Here is a 12,182-nt window from a genome sequence, read left to right as displayed (position 1 = left end):
GTGTGTGTTTGTGTGTACGTGAGCATGTAATTCCCTAACACTGTCGCTGTGGCTGTATCCTTTGAAATTTTCCTGTCAAAATTATATGCAATTCTATTACTCAATTTTGTTTTGTGTCATTAATTGTACTGTCGATTTGGACCCTTTAGTGCAAATCAACATTAACTGTCCAGATCTGCAATTTAGAGACATGCCGATGATGTTAACGCTCCAACACAATGATTGGACAATGAATGGGTGGGGAAGGGGCAGGGAAAGTGGGGTGGGGTGGGAAGAGAATGGTGAGGTGTGAGGAGAGGCCAGGTACTCATTCCACAGAAAAGCACAGTCAGAGGGTGAACCAGACCGAGTTGGGAGTCTAGGACGAGAGCAGGTCTCTCACTGTTACAGTCTGGGCACAGACATTGGAACCAAGGAGACAGGCAGAGCAAGAAAACCTTTTGCAAACGCAGGAACATTTGAAAAGCATTATCATTTTTTTTTTTTAAAGTACTTTGTTTTACCAAAGTGTGAAAATTTTCTGAAGTCAGTGGCTTCAGAGCCTTTACATCATTGAAAAGGTTTCACTTCGGCCGGGTGAGCCTTGGAGTGTGTGAAACAACCCCATGTCTTCTTTCGGCTGTTAAAAAGGACCATAGTTCAGCTCTTTGTAGCATCACCCTCCATCTCTTCAATGTGAACTTTAGTTTCTAAGTTCTTGGCTCTGAAAAACAAACAAGGAGCATTTATTTTTATTTATTCTTTCACAGGACATGGGTGTCGCTGGCCAGGCCAGCATTTATTGCCCATCCCTAGTTGCCCTTGAGAAGTTGGTGGTGAGCTGCCATTTTGAACTGCTGCAGTCCATGTGGTGTAGGTACACCCACAGTGATTTTGACCCAGCGACAGTGAAGGAACGGCGATATATTTCCAGGTCAGGATGGTGTGTGGCTTGGAGGGGAACTTGCAGGTGATGGTGTTCCCATCTATCTGTTGCCCTTGTCCTTCTAGGTGGTAGAGGTCACAGGCTTGGAAGGTGCTGTCAAAGAAGCCTTGGGGAGTTGCTGCAGTGCATCTTGTAAATGGTACACACTGCTGCTACTGTGCATCGGTGGTGGATGGTGTGAATGTTTAACATGGTGGATGGGGTGGCACTCATGCGGGCTGCTTGTTCCTGGATGATGTTGAGTTTCTTGAGTGTTGTTGGAGCTGCACCCATCCCGGCATGTGGGGAGAGTATTCCATCACCCTCCTGGTGGAGGGAGGGAATGTTTAAGCATTTACTACAAAGAAATACATTTTCCTTAAGAAAAGACTTGCACTCAAACAGTACTTGGTCACATCCCCAGAACATTTCAAAGTGTTTGACAGATAGCTAATTGCTCTAAAGTGTGGTGCCTGTTAAGAAACTAACCATTTTGCACACAGTAAGATAACACAAACAGGAATGAGATAAATGGTCAGCTCAGCTGTCCTTCCGCTATGGGATTTTTAAAATATATCCAGTTGAACAGGCTGGGAGATTCTCCATTTGTTCTAGAATTGTGATGTTCTGAGATGCCAAAGAGCCTGCATGAGTACCTTCCAGTGCCATATATTGATGTTGCTTCAGAATCATTGGAACTTGCTATCGAACAGCACTGTGGGGAATACCTTCGCCAGGTGGACTGTAGCGCATGAGGCTGCTCAGCACTCCCTCCGCTTTCTCGGGAGATGCCAGCCTTGTTGGCATGCTGATGCCCACATCATGAAGGGGAATTTAAAAATATTTTTAAAAAGCACAAACGCTCTTGCCTGATAATTGGGAAGGTTTCAGTGAAATATATTGAGCTGCTTGGCTCTTGTTATCACAATCGTGATTTTAAAAGGAAAAGCCCACTTTTACGAACAGGAACCAAAATGCAGAAAGAAAGAGGCAAAAGCATCTAGTTTTTAAGACCTCTTATTGAAACCTGATGTGACCCTATGAATTTACACACCGGTAAATAAATAGCAAAACCACTAACGCTCACAGAAAGTGGCGTGTTTGTAAGGATCTCCGCTATGACAAAATGTCCCAAGGTGCTTCACTGGGACAGGAGCCTACATTCTCTGAAGCTTAGAAGAATATGAGGTGATCTCATTGAATCAGGTAGGATCCTGAGGGGGTTTGACATGGTAGATGCTGAGAGGATATTTCCTGGGGCTGGAGTGTTTAGAACCAGGGGGCATAGTCTTAGGATAAAGGGTCACCCTGTGATGAGGATAAACCTCTTCACTCAGAAGGTTGTATTGGAAAGTCCTCACCCCAGAGGAGCGTGGATACAGGGCCGTTGAATATACCGAAGGCTGAGATGGATGGATTTTTTTCACTCTTAAGGGAATTAGGAGATATGGGGATTGAGGTGGGAAACTGGAGTTGGGTCGAGGATCAGCCGTGACCTTATTAAATGTCGGAGCAGACTCGAGGGGCAATACAGCCTACTCCTGTTCATGTTTCTTATGTTTTTATGATGGACGCTGGGACACAGTTAAGAATGTTAGGGAGAGGGAACTGAACCCACTATTGAAGAGGTGAGTCTTGTGCAGGGGGGAAGAGACGTGTCAACAAAATGGACGATGGGAAATTCCAGAGTGCACGGAAACAATGGCCGAAATCTGCCATCGCACCCGACTTCAAATCACTACTTTAGGGGTGGGAAAAGTGTTTTAAAGGTGGGGTTCTCAAACTTGGGCCCCTGGGTGTCTATTAAGATTTGCCAGGAAGCCTGCAGAATAATGGGGGAAGTGATTTGGCCACTGCATGTGTAACGCAGTGCAGATTGCCTGTCTCACACACGATAAAAACACCCAGAGCAGCACAAAAGAGTCATTAAAAAGGCCACAGCATGGAGGAGGCCATTTGACCCACTGAGCCCCTGGCTGCTCTCCTTAAGAGCAACTTAGCTAGCACCCCCACCCCTTTTCCCCGTAGCCTGTGACTTTTTCTCCTTCGGGTGCTTATCCAATTCCCTTCTGAAAACATAGGTGAAGCAGTCTTATCATTCAACTTTCGTTGTATAGAAATCATATGGCGTCATAATTTAGATGGAGGGGAAGGTTCCGTTATTACTATTCTGTTTGAAAAGGGGTCGTTCAACAAAAAAGGGGTTTGGCGACAATTGTGAAGATGCTTTGAAACATTGATGCAAAAATATGAATAGGATTAATGACATGGGTGGATTTGCCACAGTATCTTAATTTTGTTCCATTTTTAGTGGAGGGTCCACAATGCAAATTGCAAGCTAAGGAGTACAGTACCAGCTTTCTGTCAATGGGTGGCGCCATTTTGTAATTTTAGGTGCTCGATGGACAGTTTACAAAGAGCAGCAGTGCCACCTGCTGATCACAAATGGCTCCTGCAAAAAAATCACCTGGAAACCGGTCGATTATTATTCTCCCAATATATATCATTCACTCCCAAACTTTAGTTTTCCTCCCCTCTGCTCTTGAAGCCGCTGAATTAAGATAGGATATGATTCCAGCTGTATCCTGGTGCCTTGCTCATGTGGACGTTATCTTCGTTGGTGAATTTAGACGTTGATTGTAGGGGGGTGGGAGGTGCTCAGGTTGAAGAAAGTTACAGCAGAACATTACGCCCAGGGCTTTCCAGAAGGGGTCACTGGATGGTGACCGGGCGCTGGAACCCTAGCTGATGTTCCCCTGATAATCACTAACCCTACGGCACTGGGGCCTTGGCTAATATCCATTTACACCACAGTAAAAAAAACAGCTTGGGCCAGTACTCTTATTTCCCAGTTTTACTGGTGTTCCATTTCAAGGTATACAAGACCAGTTCAGACCAGTACTCACATTTCCCAGTTTTACTGGGTTTTTTTTTCCTTCTGGGTGGGTAGGGGAAAGGGGACCCGGTTTGTATGGCTCCATTTTCTGCAAGGAAACAGGCCTAAAACCTGAGACAAAAACAAAAATACCTGGAAAAACTCAGCAGGTCTGGCAGCATCTGCGGAGAGGAACACAGTTAACATTTCGAGTCCGAATGACCCTTCAACAGAACTAAATAAAAATAGAAGAGAGGTGAAATATAAGCTGGTTTAAGGGGGGGGTGGGACAAGTAGAGCTGGGTAAAGGGCCTAAAAGCTGAGCTGTGAGACAAGATGGAAGCCTGGTGAACATTTTATGGCTATTTGAGTTTTGTTTAAAAATAAACCTTGCGCCACATCCTACTGGTTGTAGGAGCAGTGTCCGATTGGGATCTCTCTCTCTCCCTGATATTTGCTTCTCAAATTCTCACCTCTTGCACATCCCTGATTTTATTTAGGGAGCTCCAACTGTGGTGCTCCTTAAATCTTTCCACCTCTCTCCTCCTCGAAGACGCTCCTCTAAAAACCTACAGCCTTCGGCAAGCCTTTTTGGTCGCCGACCCTAGTTGTTCCCTCAATCTGTTTGGTAAATGTTCCTGTGAAGCACCTTGGGCCATTCCAAAGGTGCTATGAACTGACCTCGACCGCTTGAAGGAGAATTTGGTTTTCTGCTTGCCGCCTTTGACCTTTCCGCGATTCCTGACCCCTTCTTGCTGGTCCATCATCAGCAGCAGGGCCGCCTGGTTGAACCCGGTTGCGGGCGCTATGGAGATGTCTCGGACTGCCCGGAACTGGCCGCAGTTGTTCAGGTGCTCGTTCTCCAGTCGGAAGAAGTTCCAGACAAACCGCCTGTGGGGAGGAATTTGTAAAAAAAAAAAGACAAAACAAAAAAGGAAAGCCCAAAAATCAGCAACTGCTCAATACATAAACGCAGCAAAAAAAAACCACAGGACAAATGAGCCACACTGGCGTTAAATATCTGCGCTTAAAGATGTTAAATTGCTCCTCCATCACCCCTGCACCCACCCTCCACATCGTTGTCGGTGCTTATTGTGCCAGCAGTCGGAGTGGAAATTATTGAATAATTCCGATGTCAAACACGCCAGGAGCACCCATCACTGTAAGTGACTGGGGTTCATTTTAAGCACAGAATTTGTATTATGTAACTATCCTCCGCTCTCTGTAATTTTTCTGGAGAAATCACCTAATTCTTGCTGTAGTTCTGGTCGTGAGCTCTGAGTAGCTGCAGTTCGCACAGACTGTCATTTTTAAATGGGCTCTAGTCGACTATTTAAATGGACAGTGCTGTGAGTCCTGCCATGCCTCCAACCCACTGGTTGACACTCGGTCAGTGGTCATAAGGAGTAAGAACAGAAAATGCTGGGAAAACTCAGCAGGTCTGGCAGCCTCTGTGGAGAGAGGGACAGGAGTTAAGGTTTCAGGTCGGTGGCATCTCACTAGAACTCAGAATGCCACTAACCTGAAACCTTGGCCCAGCAGGCGCCAGTGACCGTTGGATTTGGTGCCACGATTGAGAATTCCCCGACTCGACGCTGCAGCGAGTTTCTTCCGGTGTCGAACGAGCCCGACTTCCACAGAAATACGCAGCACAGCGTCCCTCAGGGAAGTGTTGTCGGAGTGGCGTGGAGTCAGGGCTGGGGTGGGGGGGAGAGCCGGGAATACACCCCCTTCTTTATGGCCCAAGCTGCTGTGTAGCAACTTTAAAGGTCCAGTTTCTATGTTAGCGAGTGGGTGAGCAAGTGAATGGGTAGGTGCGTGAGGTGGGTAGGCAGGCTAGTGGTTAGGGGGTGTAGTTGGGTGAGATGGGTAGGTGGGTGAGGTGGATAGCGAGGCAGGAGGGTAAGTGGGTGAGATAGGTGGGTGGGCAAATGGATAGTCAGGTCAGGTGGGTAGTCACGTGGTTCTCATGGGTCGGTGGGATAGTGAAGTTGTTGGGGGGGGTAGTTGGGTTGGGTCAGGAAGCTATTTAAGTGGTTGGGGGTAGTCAGGTTGGGGGTGGTAGTCAAGTTGTTGGGGGCAATAGTTGGGCCGGGAGGGTAGTCAGCTGGTTGGGGGTGGGTGGGTAGTCGGGTTGGGTTGCTGGTGGTAGTCAGGTCTGGTCGGGTGCAGTGGTTGGGTCCGGTCAGAATGGGCAGTCTGGTCTGGTCTGGGGAGGCAGATGGCCTGGAGGGGTGTAATTGGGTTAGGAGGGTGGTTGGGTCGGGGATGTAGTTGGATCAGGTCATGGGGGTGGTTGAGTCTGGTCAGGAGGGCAGTCTGGTCAGGAGGGGTGTAGTTGGGTTAGGAGAGGGTGGTCAGGTCAGTGGGGGGGGGTAGTTGGCACGGGTCGGGGGTTAGCTGGGATGGGCTGGGGGAGGTGATTGGAGGGGCAGTCATTTAGTTACCCAGAATTAGACTAGGTTTTAATCTGTCTAACATTTCCCGGGTAACTATTCAGCTAAGTACCACAGAACTGTTCCAAGTCTCTGACTCTAACTCAGAGTTGGAGACATTTGCGGAGTGTCCTGGGGAGCAGAGGAAATGACCATCAAAAAGTAAGACTTCCCTGGAGATCCCCACATAGGCCCATGTGTCAGAACTTCCACAGGTTCCCCAACGTGCAGTTATACGTCCAGTCACCAATAACCCGGAGACCGGAAGATTTGGCCCATTAACTCTGTCTGAGATGCTGCCTGACCCACTGAGCACTTCCAGCATTTTCTGTTTTCCTTTCCGATTTCCAGCATCTGCAGCATTCTGATTTTCGTCACTCTGGTGATGGCTCCATCCATTTCCCTTTAAGATTATGGCTGCTGAGGCCCCCGCCTGGCTCAGCTGGTAAGTGCACCTGCCTGGGAACGGCACTGAGCCAAGACAGAGGGGTGATGCCACTGGCCAGGGCCTCACAAGACAGTGCGGTGCTCCCTCAGTACTGCACTGAAACAGCAGCCTCGATATTGTGCCCAAAGCCCCTGGGATGGAACTTGAACCCACATCGCTCTAACTCAGAGGGGAGGATGTCACCCAGTGAGTTTCCACTGACACAAACCAAAGATTACCCTGCACCTCAGTGCCCTCCGCCACCTCCTCATCGAAACGGAGACACAATGTACAATCTCTCACTTAACCTGATTATGCCCCAGGATCCCGAAACCTCCCTCAGTAATCCCTTCCTCCAACTCTCTTCATGCCCTTTAAGAACCCAAGTTTGATGTTATCCCCCCATCATTTCTTTATTTGCCCTCCTACTCTTCTTTTTAACCTCGCCGCCGTCCTGTGCAATGGGGCTAGGATCTTCCCCCATCGGGGTTGGGAAAAGAAAACAATTCGACAGGACCAGGAGCTTCCTCTGATCCTGACTTCCTGTTGAAACTGCATCACCTCTCACCTGAAGACCTCCAGGGGAGCCAAGGCAGTCGAGATGATTTCTGCCATGTTGGATTGCTTATTCTGAACAAATAAGATGTTGAGGGCCCAGGCAACGCGCAGTATCACATCCTGAAGCATGGCACAGTAATAGTAGACCTATAGGGCAGAGGGAGTCCAGTTCAGAACCAATTGACAATGAGGAAATGACTGACAACACCACAGGTTCTGAAAAAGGAGGATCCTTATTCCCATTTAATCTTGTCCTTCCAAAATGCCCATCTTATTGTAATATATATGGTATTCAGAACCAGGCCTTTCGGCCCAACTGGTCCATGCTGGTATTTATGCTTCACATGAGCTTCCTCCCACCTAATTTCATCTCACTCCATCAACATATCCCTCTGACCCTTTCTCCCTCATGTACTTACCTAACTTCCCCCGATACGGTAGCATAGTGGTTATGTTGGAGGCAGTTCAGAGGAGGTTTACTAGATCGATATCTGGAATGGGTGGGTTGTCTTATGAGGAAAGGTTGGACAGATGGGCTTGTTTCCACTGGAGTTTAGAAGAGTGAGGGGTGATTTGATTGAAATATACAAGATCCTGAACGGACTTGACAAGGTGGACATCGAAAGGATGTTTCCTCTTGTGGGTGAGTCCAGGACTAGGGGTCATTGTTTTAAAATTAGGGGTCGCCCTTTAAGGACAGAGATGAGAAATTTTTTCTCTGAGGGTTGTGCGACTTTGGAACTCTCTGCCTCAGAAGGTGGTGGAGGCGGGGTCACTGAATATTTTTAAGGCAGAGGTAAATAGATTCTTGTTAGGCAAGGGAATCAAAGGTTTTCGGGGTTAGACGGGAATGTGGACATCGAAACGCAAGATGATCAGCCATGATCTTATTGAATAGCGGAGCAGGCTCGAGGGGCCGAATGGTCTACTCCTGTTCCTATTTCTTATGTTTTTATGTTGCTGAACTATAAAGCCAGAGGCCTGGATTAATAGACCTTGGGACAGGAGTTCAAATCCCACCTTGACAGCTGGGGAAGTTCAATTCAATCAATTAAAAAATAGAAAAAAAAAATCTTGAATAAAAGGCTATGGTGACCATGATACTGCTGGATTGTCATAAGAATTCATTCGGTTGGTTAATGCCCTCCTAGGGAAGGAAGCTCACTGCTCCTACCTGATGTGTGACTCCAGGTTCACCACAATGTAACTGACTCTTAACTGCTCTCTGAAATGGCTTGGCCAAGCCACTCAGTCGTTAAGAAGCCAGCTCATCACCAGCACCTTCACGAGGGCAATTAGGGCGGACGATAAATGCTGACCTTACTAGTGGCACCCGCATCCCATGATTGAATAATATTTGAACAATCTGTGCCATTTCTACCACGTGGTCGCGAGTTCCATGTTCTCCCCCGTCTCTGGGTAACATCCACATGAAGAGTTGGGTGGGCTGACCTTGGTGTGAGACCGACCATCGGTCTCAAACACGGCATAAAGTGAGCTTAAACAGCTAAAAGCCAGCAATTGTCGACATCCCATGGGGAGTCAAAGGCTGAGTCTTCAGGTGAAGTGGGATTAGAGGACAAGTGTAACACAACATAATTCAATCCCCATTTTAAAGTCATATCTTTTGGCCTTATTTCTATGATACTTTACTTCTCTGCCTCCCACATCGCTGCAAGCTTTCCAATTTGAATTATGAATAGCAATAGAGTCGGTTGGAGTGTGGGGGTTGCTCTGCAGTACCCGCTGAAAAATTGGAAGAGGCAAAACTGAGGTTCCAGTGTCCCCACTGGCAGGAGGGTGTAATTACAGCGTGACAAGTTTACATAGACAATTTCCACTGTAAATGTAGGCAGATGAATTTATGGTTAAAGAAGTTGACATAAGTCTGGCAAAAGCATGGCAAAAGGAAATAAGTTTTTTTTGTAGGCTGCAAGTGCACCCTGATGTGAGATTTTTAATTTGTTATAGATAAATACTATGGGCAATTTGTACACATGGAGGTTCCACAGGATGAAACCTTCAGCTTTCTCAGGGATTATACTGTTAGTTACTGTGAATGTATTTTAAGTTAGACATGCACTTACTTTATTTTGATATACTGTCTCCTCCCTCAGGTATTTGTTCTCTTTGGTCTTCTTGTCTAACAGCCCCCAGTCCATCTTCAGGTCCCACCCGACAGTAAAAATGGTGCTGACACAGGAAGTTACAGCCCACAGGTAAAAGTAAACCTTCACACCAATCGTCAGCTGTGGGCGTTCTGAGGGAGAGAGAGAGAGAGAGCACATTGCAGGCACTCGAGTGTTAGAATTCATTCAGCTTCACCTCGGCAGCATGTCAGAGTGAACAACTGAGTCTCCCAAACATTGGGGTGATGAAATTTGGAGGGGGGGGGGCAGGATTGTTAGTGACCAATAGAACTCTACGGCAAGGTGTAACCATGGCGAGGCAAGGAAAGCATGTCAAAATGTTTGTACCTTCTTCCGTGATAAAATCACCAGCTCTGCATGGCACGTTTCCAAGTCAGGCATCATTGATGAGAGAAAATGTTAGAGGTCTTACCTCCACATTTCTCAATTGTTCTGGCCACACATTTACCAGATGAACACTTGGTTGGGGGATGCGGTGCTCTGTTCTAACTCCAGTTGGTGACAGTCAGGTGCTGGTCGATGGTGGTAGGGTGGGGAGTGGACATTGGGTGGAGGCAGTTAGTGGCACTGGGGTAGTAACATGAAGCAGGGCAGGTGCAGGTTTGAGTCTCGGTCCAAGTGGATCCAATCTGAGTCACACTGTGCAGGGAGCCGTCAAGTGGAAATTGGTGTATATCTCCAAACGGGCAGGAAGGGAAGGAAAAATGAAGAAGGGGTGGGGGGGTGTTATGCCTGGCCAATCACAAAGGCATATGCAACAGTCCAGTCTCCATGCCACTCTGTACAGGTGGCAGGCCAGCTGGGTAAAGGGAAAGAGGTAACTTTGAAGAGAGGGTGAGAATTTACCCAAAAAGAGTATCGCCAAGGTCTGAAAAGAGCAGGATGAATCTGCCAAAGGTTATGGCAGCTATTCATCCATTGTCCTAATTGAAGGGTATATCAGGAGTACATGATAGAGAACAGAGAGGATATATCAAACCTGATCCTGTAAGTGGTCCTGAGGGGATGAGTATTAACCTTTCCTTATTTACAGTTGCTTGGTCATACAGAACTTAAATATTGTTGAAAAGAGAGACATGTTGCTGAAGCTTTTCATCTTGCACTCATCAGGACGAATGCAAGAATGCCAAATTTCAAACGATCACAATTTATACTACAGGAGAAAAGGGTGCTGATTGGTTGGCAAGTCAACTCTGATTGGCCGAGGCATTACCGTGGAGAAAGCAATGGGGAACTATAGGCTCCCCATACTTCTGGGTAATTCAAATAAAAAGGTGCAAGATTTGAACATATTCCTTTTGTTTGCAGAGAACATTCCCTGTGTATGAATGTATGTCACTTCTAGCAAGTGTAAATGAGCCACGTTATGAGCTTGATTGATTATATTAAATTTGTTGTTAGTGTAGCTATTAGCGCACTCAGGATTCTTCAGTAAGTGCTCTCCTTATTTGGACACCCTGGTTCTGAAGCAATCGTTGCCCAATTCTTATTTCTAATGAAACTATGTGGATTACTGATGGTCAGAATTAAATCTGAAGCTTTTTTTGATAAGCTAGTGTTTGCTAACTATTATACAAAGAGTGTCTAAAGGCCTGGTGAGACTGGAGCTTGGTCCATTCATGCATAACTCTTCAATTCAAACATTTATAAAAATACATTCAAAAAGCCTCATGAGTAAGCCCAATCCACTTCTTTTTACTTAAAAAACCCAATTTCAATGTTATTGCGCTTTTAGGAAATTGACTCTGGATGTGTAATGTTGACCTAGGATTGACATGACTCTGGTTGTCTTATGCTGCTCTGAAGCAAACTAGAACTGCCTTGGGCTGCACAACTCTTAGGGCAAGAACACCACATTACAATGTAACAACAACTTGCATTTATGTCATGTCACGTGCGCTTTGCCCAAAGGCGGGTCTTCGGCTCCTTGCCTGCACATGATTCATCCTGAACCATTTTCTTGGGTAGTTTGGTCAGTGGTGGCTTGAGATTGCCTTCCACTCTCAGGAACAGGGCTACGAGGGAGGTCTCAACGTCTACCTCAGCTGGAGCAGGAATCGAACCCGTGCTATTGGTGTTATTCTGAACCACACACTAGCTAACCGGCCTCCTCGCATTTATATAGCGCCTATAATACAGTACATTAAATTGTCCCAGGTACCTCACAGGAGCACAAACAAAGTTGAACATCGAGAGACATAAAGAGATATAAGGACAGCTCAGTCAAAGAGGTAGGTTTTAAGGCATAATCTTAAAAGGAGCAGAGAGATTGAGGGAGAAGATCCCAGAGCTTCCAAGTCCTAGGGAGCTGAAGGCTCGGCTGCCAGTGCTGGAGCGATTGGAAGAGGTTTTTAAGCTTCTTTCGATTGCTGCTCCATTCTCTCTCCCCCCACCCCCAGTGCATTTTTAGCCCATCACCCTCAGTTACAGTAAACCCCTATTGTGAAACCGTTCACTGCAAACAGCTGCCAAAACCCCAGATGCTCACTGCCACTAACTTTACACTCTCGTAAATCATGAACTATCTGAGTATGTGTTGCTTATCCTCCCAATGGGGGTGGCTGACTCCCGTCATAATCGGACTATTTTTGGCCTCTGTAATGACTGATCACCCCCCTCCTTCCTGTCTCGAAAAGTGTCGATTTTCGTTTGGCCGCTGGAAATGGGCACCCTCAGGATTCAAAGGGAGTTTTAGTTTTTATTTTTAAAAATACCCACGTGGTTTTGGAGAAAAATCATAGTCTTTAAGAATCAGAGGGTGCAAAAACCCTCCAGCGTTAGAAAATCTTCGCACGAGTTGTACCTGGGTGGAGTAAAGTGTTCACCAAATCTG

At 46.6% G+C, this 12,182-nt stretch overlaps 1 protein-coding gene across 1 annotated transcript in view; it reads right to left on the bottom strand.

Moving 5' to 3' along the window:
• Positions 1-572: 572 nt before the first annotated feature.
• The window catches only part of LOC144685209 (solute carrier family 53 member 1-like), a 108,146-nt gene continuing 96,536 nt past the window's right edge, over positions 573-12,182 (bottom strand). Inside the window, exons 12-15 of the mRNA XM_078549639.1 lie at positions 9,287-9,459; positions 7,210-7,346; positions 4,461-4,670; positions 573-703 (exon numbers count right to left, since the gene is read on the bottom strand). Coding sequence (XP_078405765.1) covers positions 640-703; positions 4,461-4,670; positions 7,210-7,346; positions 9,287-9,459 — 584 coding nt within the window. The 3' untranslated portion in view covers positions 573-639. The remainder of the gene's footprint in view (positions 704-4,460; positions 4,671-7,209; positions 7,347-9,286; positions 9,460-12,182) is intronic.

Source organism: Cetorhinus maximus, chromosome 10 (assembly GCF_964194155.1).
Source record: "Cetorhinus maximus chromosome 10, sCetMax3.hap1.1, whole genome shotgun sequence".
Taxonomy (NCBI): domain Eukaryota; kingdom Metazoa; phylum Chordata; class Chondrichthyes; order Lamniformes; family Cetorhinidae; genus Cetorhinus; species Cetorhinus maximus.
The sequence above is the reverse complement of the archived record's forward strand: the minus strand, read 5'-3'. Positions and strand labels throughout refer to the sequence as shown.